The sequence below is a fragment of the Vulpes lagopus genome, chromosome 2 (genome assembly GCF_018345385.1).
Source record: "Vulpes lagopus strain Blue_001 chromosome 2, ASM1834538v1, whole genome shotgun sequence".
NCBI lineage: Eukaryota > Metazoa > Chordata > Mammalia > Carnivora > Canidae > Vulpes > Vulpes lagopus.
The window spans coordinates 26206767-26220713 of NC_054825.1; the positions used below are offsets into that span (position 1 = coordinate 26206767).

Sequence of the window (13947 nt, forward strand, 5' to 3'; positions counted from 1 at the left end):
GCTGCCCAGAAGTAGTTTAATCCCTCATCCCATGACAGCCTTGCAAATCCCCGAGGCTGCTCTCACAGGCCATCATCAGCTTCTCTTTTCCAGTATTTGTGAACTATATTCTTAAGACGTGGTTCTGAAATCTTCCAGCCACACAAGTCACTCTCACTTGCATTTACTCTAGCTTGTCAAAGCCAGAATGTCATGTCCAGAAGTGATGTGTCATGTGTGGAAATAAATACAGCATGTGGTCTGACCAGTGCAGATCAAAGAGGGACTATGAGCTTTCTTATTTGGGAAACCTTATTTCTATTAAAACTGTCATCAAATGGTCTATTCTTTGTAACCCAATCATACTACCAGCTCTTACAGCATACCCTCTGTCAACAACCTTTCCCTTAGGCTCTCTCTCATGGCCTGTGCTTGGACCTCTTCTTTCTCATCTTGTACGTACTATGTATTAGCTGGAGCTAAAAGTCCAACTCTGCATTATCTGGCTACTGTTTCAAGCAGTTCAGGTATTTCTGAAACCCAGCTCTGGCATTCATCATAACTGGCATTCTGCCCTGACGTCATATCACTGATGAAACTGTTAAACTCACCATCAATGTTCTCATCCCAGGCTTTGATTGAACAGTGAACAGGACGGGGCCAGGCAGACAGGCTAACAGAATGACATTATTACTTTTGGGGCATGCTCATCTGACCAATTATAAATCAACCCAACTATTCCATCACCAAGCCCTTCACCTTCCTGGATGCTCTCTGCACGTTTCTCCATCATGCCAACAATGATGTCAGAAGACATTCTGAAAATGTCTTGCTAAACTCCACCTATAGAAGTCTACAGTACTTCCTTTGTCTACCAGGTAGAAATAGGTAACTATTTCTTTTTTTTTTTCCTTTTCTTTTTTGTTTTCTAAGCTAAAGTTTTAAAAAAGGCTTTTCTTTATTCATTTAAGTAATCTCTACACCCAACGTGGGGCTCGAACTCACAACCCCGAGATCAAGAGTCTCATGTTCCTACAACTAAGCCAGCTAGGCAACCTGGTAACTATTTCTAAAAATAGAGGAGAATGGTCTGGCAGGCCTGATTCTTTCTGGATCCATGCTGACTCTCAGGGCTTACTGTTCCTCTTAAAGAGTGCTCATAGTCTGCCTGCTGAATAACCTGGTCCAGAATTTTCCCTGAGAGTTGACACTGGGCTCACTTGTTTGGAGAGTACAGGATGCTTTTGACACGTTGAAACTTCTGAGTGCTTTCAGCCTGCCAACATCTCTCTCTTACTCCCTCGAAGATGATGGACACCAGCTTCATAAATTTCATTTGCCAATTTGTCTGGTGTTCTGGGGCACAATACATGTAGATCAAGTGGTCTGAAATCATGGCTTCAATCTTCTCATCAATGCCTGTTTGACTCTTCCTGCTCTGATAACCTTTTTTTTTTCTTTTGAGATGGAAGCATAACAGAACTTGAGTAAATCTTGTTTTCTCTCTGCCACTGATTAAAGTTACTCTGTCCAAACAATGGGACCTACGTTTTCTTATTCTTGTTGTTCCAAACAGTAGTACAAAAACTAAAGTCCTTTTTGCTGGTCATAGCACTTTTTTTTTAATAAGACTCAGTTCTTCTTCAGTTTCAGCTTTTCTCGACCCTGTTCCTTAATAGTCTGCGCTGGTATAACATACTTCTCCTTCCAGATTTTGTTCAAATTCTTCAAGAAATCTGAGTTATGTAAAAGATTCTCTACATACCTATACTGGTCCCTGGAGGTATTACACTTTATTTTAGTTTCCAGGGGACTGGTGACAATGATAATATTAAGAGGCACCTTTTATTGAGTGCAGACTCTGATGCCACCTCCTCTGCTAAACCTTTTAAAACTTTGCTTCCTTTCATTTTCATGGCAACTCTATCAAGAGTATTATTTTCCCCATTTTACAGATGAAGAAACTGAAACTCAGAGACTTAAATAACTAGCCCAAGGTTGCACAATGAATGAATAAAGGGCTGAGGCAAAATCCCCAGGTCTTCCTGACGCCAGCTAAAACAACCACAGTTTTTCTCCTTAAGAACTTCCCATTCCTTTGAGTGGGCTTTCCTTCTGGGGCTTCAAGGCCATGAAGACACATCTATTTTTTCCCCTGAACTCTTAAAAAAACTGCTTCCTAGAAGTCAAGGCAGGACTTCCCAAAGGGTATTTGATGGAATTTTAATTTAAGGGAAGCTTCTAGGAAAGCAGATGGGGCATGGGCTAGATGCAACACACCGCATCCTCAGATGAAAGACCTAAAATGTTGGCTTTTAGAAGACCAAGGGGCGGGGGGGGGCTGTGGAGGCCAAACCAGCCAGTTTCATTCTAGGTGAGCTGGCATCTTCTGATCTTAGCCGCAGAACCACCTCTTCACTTAACACCCAACAAAATCCCCTGAAAGGCTGCGAAGACCCCCGATCTGGGGATAGCAGGGCATAGGGTTTTCCTTTTTGATCTCACTCTGCCCAAGGTGCTTTCTTGCAGTGCCCTGGCACTTGCACTCTGAGCACCTCCATGGCTGGTCAGCATCAGGGGCACAGCTGAGTGCCCCTCGTCATTCCCTCTACATGGAGACAGAGGTTCTCAGGAGGCCTGTCGGGCAGTCACAGCCTTATAATCTTCAACTCTTAGCCCAGTGCAGGGGCAGTGGAAGTGCCTCTGCACAACCAGGGCTGCCTCAAGGCCAATTCTGTGATATCTATCTATCTATCTATCTATCTATCTATCTATCATCTATTTATTTAAAAAAATATTTTATTTGGGATCCCTGGGTGGCGCAGCGGTTTGGCGCCTGCCTTTGGCCCAGGGCGCGATCCTGGAGACCCGGGATCGAATCCCACGTCGGGCTCCCGGTGCATGGAGCCTGCTTCTCCCTCTGCCTATGTCTCTGCCTCTCTCTCTCTCTGTATGACTATCATAAATAAATAATAAAAAAAATTTAAAAAAATATTTTATTTATTTATTAATAAGACACACACACACACACACACACACACACAGAGGTAGAAACACAGGCAGAGGAAAGCAGGCCCCCCACAAGGGGCCTGATATGGGACTTGATCCCAGAGCCTGGGATCATGCCTGGCAGACACCCAACTCCTGAGCCACCCAGGCATCCCTGAGTCTGTGATTTTTAGCTGGAGTGGGTTAGCTTTTCCTTTCACTGGACAGGGCGAGCTGTAACAGCTCCTACAACATCACTTCTTGGACTTTTACTTATGACTCTATTTATTTATTTATTTATTTAATTTATTTTATTTTTTTAAAGATTTTATTTATTTATTCATGAGAGACACAGAGAGAGAGAGAGAGAGAGGCAGAGACACAGGCAGAGGGAAAAGCAGGTTCCACGCAGGGAGCCCGATGCGGGACTCGATCCCGGGACTCCAGGATCACACCCTGGGCCAAAGGCAGGCGCCAAACCGCTGAGCCACCCAGGCGTCCCTATGACTCTTTTTAAAGTTTAAAGAGTCACAGAGTCTTATCGGATTCACAGTCACCAGTCTTCCCACCCCCCTTTTCAGAGACAACCACTGTCATCGCTCTTAACAGACTTTTCCGGTATCTTCCTCCATACTTCTAATGTACTTCACTTCTATTTCCTGGTATTCCTCTTCCTGGCTTTACCTACTGACAAAGGAATACGAGCTCTTAGCTCTCTTCTGTACCACCCTCCCACCCTCCCACCTTCCCAGGAGACCTGTTCGTAAGTCTGTTTGGATCAGCATTAAGTGTCTACATTATTATATGAAACCAATGCTTATTTACTATTGAGGCGTGTAATACATTATCGTACATACTTTTAGGAAAGTATACTTTTCTGGTGCAGTTTTCCATTTTCCTTGTATTTAATAACAATCTTGGTTTTTCTGTGTGTTTGTCACTAATTCAATCCTAAACTAACTACCAATGGTCTACAGATTTCCTCCAGGATATTCAGATACATCATGTTTTTATCAATTTTATCTTTTTTAAAGCCCTTCCTCTGGAGGTCCTTCCAAACTGGCTGCCTTCTATTCTTGCTGCAAAGCTGCCCTCACAGTCACCCTAGTGATTCCCCTGGCCTCTTTCTCATGCTGGACCCCATTTCCTGTACCCCATATGTCTTTCTTACTCATTCTGGTGGAGTATATCCTCGAACAGATTTCACCGTATTTTTTGGCATGCCTTTGTCAGCCAAATGGTGCCCACTGACCTGCCAACCTCATGGGTTTCAAGGCAAACTAAAACACCAGCTTTACTCTATACAGTGGTATATATAAACTGCCAAGGCCTACTTTCCAGTTACTTTATCCTTGAATTGGCAGGAAACCACTCCACATTTATCCTCTTTTACAGGCAGTACCCAGGGGTGGTGAGGACTGGATTAAACAATCTAAGGTTCAAATCTTGGCTCTGACACTTATTCTAGCTTACTGACCCTAGGTAAGAACCCTCTGTGTTCTAATTTGTAAAATGGGGACAACAGCAGCTCACAACACAGGGCCTGGCATGTGGCAATGCCCAATCAAGACTGCATGCTCAGTCACTAGACACTGTCCAGCCCAAGGTTCTTCCTGTAGTGGGAATGACGAGGGGTGGTTTACAGGATGGCTTAGATGCACACCTAGGTAATTCAGGAATTGATCTAAATTCTAGCATTTATTTCTTCTTTACCACCTGTCTATATAACACATTCTATATTTATGCTTCCCACTGCATACGGTGACTTTTCACATATTCTAAAACACTCTCTCCTTCCACTGTTAGGATAGAGTCTTGATTTTCTAGTACTGTATAGTTCATAGCATATGCCCCTGTTCACCCTACCCACACTTTATGGACTGATGGAGCTGCATCCACGTTTCCTCTCCATCCAGGTCTCTTCAGATAGAAAAGTCTTAATTTGCCCATTTAAGCCTAAGGGTATCATTTATTGGTCATGTTTTATCAATGGCAGCAGATGTGGAAAGGAGAGGAGCTGAACAACTGAGCCTCCATTTAGCCAGAGTCCCAGTCCTGGGATAGTGGTGACATCTGCACTGGCCACACAACTTGGGGCCTTCTCCTTGGGGATGCCTGGGAGTGGGAACCAGGGCATCGGGGTTGGTAACTATTCAACCGTGAAGTGGGTTTGGCTTACTAAGCCAGCCCAACCTCTGGCTTCTGCCTCTAGGCTGGGAGATTATTTCTTTTGCTTTCAGATTGCTGACAAAAGCTCTGAACTTTCCAGAGAAAGAATCACTTGAAGGTCCCCTTTGAGGCAGGACTGGGACAGGGTATAGGTGTGGGATGGGGGTAAAGGCACCAGCTCACCTCCACGACAACTACTAAATACAAGGTTGTATTACCTGGTACACCAATAACCAAATGATAAAGTATGGTATTTTTATTGTGAACACCCCAAGGACGGGATGTGATGATGGAACAGTGGGGCAGGGTGTGACTTAAGAAGAGAGAGGGAGGGAAACTGGCATGATGATTAGAGGATTCTTTAATCAACCATTAACTCCTCTGGGCACCAGAGACCTCTGCCCCCTTCCCAGCCCTCTGACTTGGGTGGGAGATAAGGATGCCTGCTTTCCTGAGCGAGCTCACTCTCACCAGAACGCTTGACTTTCCGTTTTCTGAGACATTGAGTCATTTCCTCTCTCCAGCTCTCACCTTTGAGCCTTCCTTTTCCCTTCCCTGGAGAAGTGACTCACTGGTGAAGTGTTGGGTGACACTGAGGATCAAAGATGGGTGATAAAAATACTCCTGATTGTGCAACTTTGAAGAAGGGGGATGCGCTGTGGACTGAGGATTCAACATGCTGGCCATGAACTCCAAGGCTACGGTGTAAACAGTGGCCACGGCTCCATCTCTCTGGGGAAGTGGAGCAGAGAAAGGAGTTCAAACAGAAATTTACCTGTGCCATATTTGCCATGAAGCCCTTTGTCTTGCCCTCTCAAATATGCGTTTCTGAGAAAGGCACACAAAGGCAGGCACTCAGCAGGACACGTGTGAATCACAGAGACCTGAGCCCTTCCTCCCATTGGCCCTGCAGGACCTGGCTGGGGCTGAGAGCAGGGCTATTTCTTTCTGGGTTTTCTCTCCAGCAAAAACAACGTACTTCCCTAGTGTGGGAGTGGTGAAAGAAGCCAACGTGACGTGTGGGCTCTGGGCTGGCTGCAGCGCTGATGTGATAGGCACTTTGGGCAGGGTCACCCAGACTGCCCTGTGTGTAAGCTGGGAGTATCAGCGGCCCAGCTGTTTTCTCAGATGGAAACTCACCTAACTTCATCCAATTCACTAGATGTAGACTAGATATTTTCTTCTTCTAATTAATTGTCATTGGCCTCATAGGGTGAGTAAAACAAAACATAAGTTTCTCTAAAGGATGATTCCCTGGCCAGGTTATAAGGTATTCAAGATGAGAGCAGAGACAGCAAAGTCACCTCATCCAAAGGGCAAACAGATGGGAGGAGAGACACTCTAAAAGTGGAGAGAAATATATGTGCATGCCTATGTGTGTGTTGGGAGAGTTGTGCAGCAGAGGAAGTCACAACCAGAGAATTCATATACAAAACCTTAATTCTTTAGGAAATTAAGGCAAAAAGGCAAAAAAGCAAAAAGGCAAAAAAAAAAAAGAGGCCTTAAAAGTTGCTGGCGTGATTCCAGAAGACTGAGAAACTTGGCTCAGAAATTATAGTTAGTTTGCTTTTTAAAGGTGCCTCAACTACAAAGTGCTTTTCTCACAGTCAGGGACCTTCCCCTGCCAACACATATATACACACACAGGAGCACTGCCCCTCTCTGGGAGGATATGTGACCCAGAGAGCTTCGTACAGGTCCTCCAACCTCCGGCAATGAGACCCTGGCAGAGGGAAAAGGAGGTCCTGGAACACTGCTGTAGGTTCCCAGCATCAGGACAAAAGTTTATGGAAATGAAAGCTCCCCACCCCAATGCACCTGACCACACACATCCTCTGAGTCCCTGTGGAGAGGCTGGGGAGCCAAGTCCAAACTCTGCAGAACAGTCCAGGCCACCTCAGACAGAGAAGATGCCCAGAGCCTTTTCTCCCCCTCAGGTCCCTACAAACATTGGCAGACACAGCCTTAAGCCAGGCTGTCTTCAGTGGCAAGAAGGGAGTTGCTTCCCATGCTTCCCAAACTCACCCAGGCCGGCAGTGGGAAGGGCGGCGCCAGCAAGCCGAAAGAGGCTTTTCTCAACTGATCATCTTGGGAAAAGCCAGATACAAATTTCACGGTTGGAATGCAAGGGTTGTGAAACCCTGAAAGAAGCCCCAAAAAGGGCCAAGGACTCTCCTTCTGGGAAGGCGGTGGAGGCGGTGGGAGGAGGCTGGTGAGGGCAAGTGGGAGAGGAGCAGGTTACCCAGAGGGGCCTGCCTTTCTGGGAAGCAGGAAGTAAGGCCTCAAGAAAGAAAGAAAGAAATCCCCTAGCACTGAGGTGGTAGAGGGGACAGAGATAGGCTTGGTTTTGTTTCTGAACATAAGGAAAACAAGGCTTTGTGTCAAAAAGTAATTGATATAAATGAGCCAATTACGATACAGCTTGTTATCTCCGGGATTTGGAAGCACCAAAGCTGACCACATGTCCTCCTTATAGTCAAATATGCACAGTAAGCTTCTAACATGGGGCGGAGTCTTGTCTTCAATGTCATGTGAAAGGTTCCTATTTCTGCTCCAACTAGATAGATGAGGTCCACCAATGAGGGCCACTATAACCTCAGAGACACAGCCTTGTGTATCTCTCATGGGATCCCTGAGAATGGGGTAAGGAAGGATACACTAGGGAAGAGAGTCCTAAGTGCCACCCTTTTCTAACCTTGTACAAGTTGCTGACTGGCCTCTCTGTTCCTGGGTCTCCTCATCTGTAAAAGGGGGATTATTAGAGTACTTCACAGAGTGCCTGTGAGAACGAATGAAGGTCATGTGTTGTAAAGCTTTTGGAACATTACTTGGCACATGGTCATCACTGTGTAAGTGTAAGTTGCTAGTGGGATGTGAAAAGAGCAAGTGCTTGACCCCTCTCTGTGCCCCACAAGTAGGCCAGAGCCCAGCTGCTAATACCCAGGATCCATTAGCCCTTCTGAACCATAGCTTCCTCAGACCATTCCCAGACTCACGTGGAACCAGAGCGCCTCAATCTAGAAAGCCTGACTAAAGGAAAATCAGACATGCACATACAATAAGGCCTGTGCTGGTTGCTCCCACACAGGGAGGGGAGCAAACACTAGTGCCAGCACATTTTGGGTCGGCTTTCTCAGTCGCAATCTATGTGGTTTATCTGAAATGGGGTCAGGTCCCAGAGTGGGCAGCATAGATATTATAATCATGCTTACTGATCTAAACTGAGTCCATCATCATCGATCATGAGATAACAGTGAGCTAGAGCCTTGAAACACTTGAGGGGTGTGTTGGAAAAGGATCTTGGCAAAGCAGAAGGAACCATTTCTCAACCAACTGCTAACAAATTGGTAACTAGCGCTGAGAGCCTCAAAAGAGACATTCTGATTCCCTCCGGACTGCAGATTCCAGCACTTTGGAGACCTGACTGGTTTCCTGCTTAAGGAAAGGTTACCTGAACTGCAGGGAGGGAAGATGACCCCAAAGGTCTGGCACCCCTGATCTACTTTCATCCATCTATTTGTAGCTCAGTCAATTCAGGCCAAAGGTAGAGGCTGTAGCTCTTTCCTTATGTCTACAGATAGCTGTTGGACCAGATCCAATGTCCCTTTGCCCAATCAGGGGTGGGCTGAGTCTGGGCTGTATGTATGTATCCAGGAACCCTGAGCCTTGTGCACTCTACAATGTCTGAAAGTGCAGCAGCTCAACGTATGCCCAGGATAGGGGGTGAGACCTAGAGTCTGTTCTACATATACAAAAACGGCAAGTGGGGTGTTATCTCTGCAGGAGTCCCTGCCCTTCTGCCCATAAACCTGGACTTTCCAGAGGTGACAGGGCCATCTGAACTGAGACTTGTCTACAAGTCATAGGCAATGTGCTTGAGGGTTTAAGCCGTCAAGTACCTCCCAGCTTCCCCGCCAGTGCCAGTGGGGCCTAGAGGGTGAAGCCAAGCTCAGGGCATGGGAAGGAGCATGGCCCTGGGACAGGATCCAGACTCATAGGTGGAGAGCTTCCAGATGCCCCATGCCTCAGCCTGGCCATCTGCTACTGCCAGGGGAAGATCATGGTGCCTCACGCCAGCTACTTCAAAGCAGATGGCTAGAGAAACCCACTGGCTGGAGTTGAAAGCTGCTCGGAGGTAACAGTGGAGACTTCACCAGGCTCTTGCCAAAAAACTCAACTTGCTTGGCTTCTGGATGGCAGATTCCAGGTGAGCCATCTTGGCCATCCAGAGTAACTCTCCCCTACCCCACAGTCTGCTCCTAGGTTACAGCCTTGACTTTAGCTAGCCAGGCCTCCCCTGTTCCATCCCTGTCAGTTCCTTTCCTGCTTAAAAATTTTAGGGCAGCTTTAAGGTCCAACTCATGTTCTTCTTCCTCTGAGAAGCCCTCCTTAACTATTCCAGATCAGGCTGACTTGTCTTTTCTGTAGAATATTAGATAGCTACCACTTTTGGGGATCATGGATGAGCAACTGGAGCTGGAATTCAAAGAAATAGCTATTCCCAACAAAATGCATCTACAGCCAGACTTACACCAATTTCAGTTCATGTACCCCCAAAGGAAGAGCCTATATTCCAGATGGCTCCCTGAGCCCTTAGCTTGCCACACATCAAGTGTGTAATAAAGACTTCTCAGAAGGACAGATTACCCTGGTCTTGCAGGAGTGCTGTGCTTCCTTTTAAGCCCAGGGAATAGCAACTTCCTCTCTGGCAGGCAAGGGTTCTGCTCTGGGCTGCCAGCTCCCAGGCATCCCCTGCCAGCAGTTATTCCCTACAGCTTCCCTGATTCAAAGGGCAGAAGGGGGTGCCCAGCTCCAGCCCTGCCTACCATTTATCCCCTATCAGAGGAAGAGAGGTCAGCAGGAAGAGGATTTGACCTCTGGGGGTGGCCACAGTATCTCCCAAAGGGCTATAGGGGCCCCTAGACAGGCAGCCAAGGCCTGCAAAGGACTTCCCTTCCCTTCTCTGGGCCCCATGGAAGGGAGGCAGGAAAAAGGGCCTCAGCAGCAGGCGTCCACTATGGGGCTGGCCAGACAGGGAGGCCCCTGGGGCTGCAGCTATCAGCCGGAGACCAGGCTCCAGGAAGGAAGGAAGGGCAACTCTGGCCGAGGCCAAGATAAGGAGGGGAGTCGTGCTCAGCACAATGGGCTCCCTCAAGGCTGGGATTTTGCCCCAACTTGGCCTCCTGTCTGCTCACACAGCCCATGTAAATATTTACTGATGTTTATATTCCTGGTCCGCTGGGTCCCCTTTGAGGCCCTTTCCTATGACCCACAGATCTGTGTGCCCCAGAGACCCTGGGCCCATCTAACAAGAACTATGGGCATGGTTCTATCTCTCATGCAAGCCCCAGGCACAGACACTTCAGGACAAAAGTGCCCCCCCGTCCCCGCCCCACCCAGCACCAGCCCTGGGACACTGCTATCAGGAACCTGTACTAACCCCCTCTGTGTGCAGGGAACTTACGGGGCCCGGTCGTGGGTGAAGCCATTCTGCCTCTGAGGGTTGATTGGCGGAAGGACAGGTTTGCTGTTGATCTCAAGTCCTCTCCTCAGGGTCTCCCGGATCTGTTCCGTGTCTGCAACAACACCACTTAGTTGCCTGATGGCCCTTTGGGCTCCTAACATCCCTCAACCCTGCGTCTGTAGACATGCTAGGAAAAGGCCCTATGAAAGCCATGAACCCACTCTAGACATCAGCCATGAGAGCTAAGTGAGAGCAGTGTGAGGACACAGGGCAGATGAGGCAACCGTGTTCTTGAGAAATTCCTGGTCTGAAGAGTGCCATTCTTGTAGAAGATAAGGGGGTGGCCTCTGGACGTCTGGAGGGCACCTTCCATGATAGGGCTTTTCACTGTCCTTTCCCTTCCTCTGCCAAGGCCTAGGTTGACCATAACATAGCTCCAGACAGTCACCAACAAGGTCTTTACCACTGCCCAAGACCACCTAGGGATTCTGCCCACTGCAATGGATGCCACCAAGGGCCGCAAGGGCTTTGCCATGAATGAATTCTTACATAGTTTCTGGGTTCGGGTGGTCAGATATCTGGCCCTGCCACCCTTCTCCTTGGGCTGGCCAGTGGGATACTGAGGTCATCTCCCCACGTTGGGTGCAGGGAACCCTGCCTGTCCATGGTCTGCCAAGGGTAAGAGAGGAATCTCTTGGTGGGACTAACTCTTTGCAAGGTGCTCTACTGATCTTTGGAGTGAAGTTCACTATTCTGGTCCCCTGTAGAGATTCTGGTCTAAGATTTACCTATACAAACAGCAAACACATCCAGAAAAGCAAATTAGTGCTGGTTGCTCAAAGGGTGGGCTTAGACTACAGATGCAATAATACTAACTTTTCTGTCTGACTTATTACAGTGGTATGAATTACTTTTATAATTTTTAAAAATTAGCCAATAACCATTGAAATTTTGGACAAGACTGTGAATCCCTCCTTAAATTACCTCTTTTGTCAAAAGCAAGCTAATGATTTTATTTATTTTTTATTTTTTAAAGATTTTATTTATTTATTCATGAGAGACAGAGGGGGGGGGGGCAGAGACACAGGCAGAGGGAGAAGCAGGCCCCACGCAGGAAGCCCAACGTGGGACTGGATCCCAGGACTCCAGGATCACGCCCTGGGCCAAAGGAGGCGCCAGACCGCTGAGCCACCAGGGCTGCCCCCAACTTAATGATTTTAATAACTATATGCTTTCTCTGAGAACCTCCCATGGGCTTATTAGCACATCATCAGAACAAGCAGAAAGGCAAAAGGGGATCAGATATTTGTACTAGGGGTTTAAGTTATCCTTTACAGAAACAGAATAGCTTCCATAAGTGCTATCACATGTGAAGGTATTTTATTCATCACTGTAGGCATCTTATTCTTTTTTTTTTTTTTTTTTAAGATTTTACTTATTTTTTCATGAGAGACACAGAAGGAGAGAGAGGCAGAGACACAGGCAGAGGGAGAAGCAGGCTCCATGCAGGGAGCCCGATGTGGGACTCGATCCCAGGACTCCAGAATCATGCCCTGGGCCGAAAGCAAGACACTAAACCAACAAGCTACCCAGGGATCCCATAGTATCTTATTCTTGAAACAGTAAGAAAAGGTGGAAGAACTAGACAAAAAAAGTAGAAAAACAAGCGGTAAACATACATATATATAAATGGCTGCTTTCCTTTTGGAGTTAGGTAGAAATGCCCTTAGCTAAGAACCACAGCTGTTTCTATAGCTAAGACCACCTTGGTGAGCTTCCAGCAGGAGAGTCTATCCTTCTTCCCCAAGGACCCACTCAGAAAGCAGTGGGCATGGGGTGTCCTGCACACGGCCCTCTGTGCAGTATTTGCAGGACAGTGAGGCAGGGAAGTTTGTGAGCTGGCCTCACACCCAGGCCTCTCTCATTTCAGGCCTGGGAGGGCCTGAGGCCAGAGTGATTCTCGGGTCTGGCATGGCTTTCAGGCCAGAGCTGGGCCTTGTTTCAATTCTGTGGGTGGCCGATGCTTGTTCTTTTGCATTTGGGTGGACTATGGCCTTTTCCTGTAACTGTTCTGTGGCTTCCACTCACCTCCGCGACCTAAGATTGCAAGGGGGCAAATCTAAAACACAATGGTCACCACTGGCAGTGCATCTGAAATACACACAGGAAACACAAGAGAAATGGGCCAATAAAGCTCTCTTCATGCCACCCTGCTGGAAGACTTCACTTGCTGTTTAAATCCTGCCAGGAAAGGAACTATTGAATGGGCTACTGATGCTGGAGCCTCATCCTAGAGAGCCTGAAAACTGGGCCTGAGGAAAGGGGAGGAAGAAGGCTGGGTGGTAGCAGCTACCTTTGCCAGAGAGCCTCCGTGGCTGTGTGCCGATACAGATGCTCCGGCTGTCCTCGTCGTCCTCAGGAGGTCGGCTCAGGTCATCCCAGGCACACTTGGCACTGACCCCGCTCAGGTTGGAGCCATCCGTCTCAATGCCTTTGTCAACTCTCTCCTGCTTAGAAAGAACCAAACAGCCAGAGTTCCTTCAGCGAACCGGTGGCCCAAGGTTACCACCACCTTTCCAGTATTTACTGAGTTCTTGTAGATGCTGAGCACGGAACAGATGCTGGAAGAGCAGGACGGCTGATCTTGTTCTGCCCTGGTTGCTAACTCATGATGGTCTCTGCCAGCTACTGGATTCCTCCAGGGGAACAAGGGATCAGGTGAAGCCAGGAAGCATGAAAATCCCAAGGAAAGCTTGTCCTCTATCTCCACCTCCCAGTAAAACCACCTGCCCCCCTGTTTCAGAGCCCTAATTCTGCCCACCCCATGTCGGCCCCTGGAGCTGATGTGGCAGAGCCAGGAACTCTTTCCCTAAGGAAAGGAAATGACTTCTCCTCCCTGGTCATTCAGGAAGAACCCCGCAGCTACTGCTACAGAGGACAGGGTGGAAGCCTGCCACAGGCTGGAGAGGCCAGGACATGGCCCAACTTCTCTAACTTCACGCCTGCACTTCCCTCTTCTAACAGCAGAGGGTGCAGTCACCCAGGGAAGCGCCACCAGGGAGCAGAGGGGCAGGACTTCCCCTAGCTGCCTCACTAACTTGTTTGGCAGAGGATGCAGTATCTTTTCCATTTCTTAGACTGAGATGGAGGCCTGGAGGGCAGTGGCCATCTGCAGACCCCATCAGAGGCCCTGCCTTTGGTGTAGGCCTTGGCCCTGTGGAGTCCCAACACTCTCCAAATGGCCTCAAGGAAGAGTTGTACCCAAACATCCCTGGGATTTCTGGTAAAACATAGTTCTGTGATGCTGGGCGTTGGATTAAAGGCCGTCTGGAAGGCTCTAGCAACGT

The 13947-nt window shown here is 47.9% G+C and overlaps 1 protein-coding gene across 3 annotated transcripts in view; it reads right to left on the minus strand.

Annotated features, from left to right (window-relative positions):
* The window catches only part of SUFU (SUFU negative regulator of hedgehog signaling), a 118965-nt gene that overhangs the window by 19544 nt on the left and 85474 nt on the right, over positions 1-13947 (minus strand). For 2 of the 3 annotated variants that reach the window (XM_041743946.1, XM_041743945.1), the window contains exons 7-8: positions 12954-13110; positions 10601-10712 (exon numbers count right to left, since the gene is read on the minus strand). In XM_041743946.1, the coding sequence (XP_041599880.1) occupies positions 10601-10712; positions 12954-13110 (269 nt within the window). The remainder of the gene's footprint in view (positions 1-10600; positions 10713-12953; positions 13111-13947) is intronic. The other variant, XM_041743947.1, reaches the window with a different exon arrangement.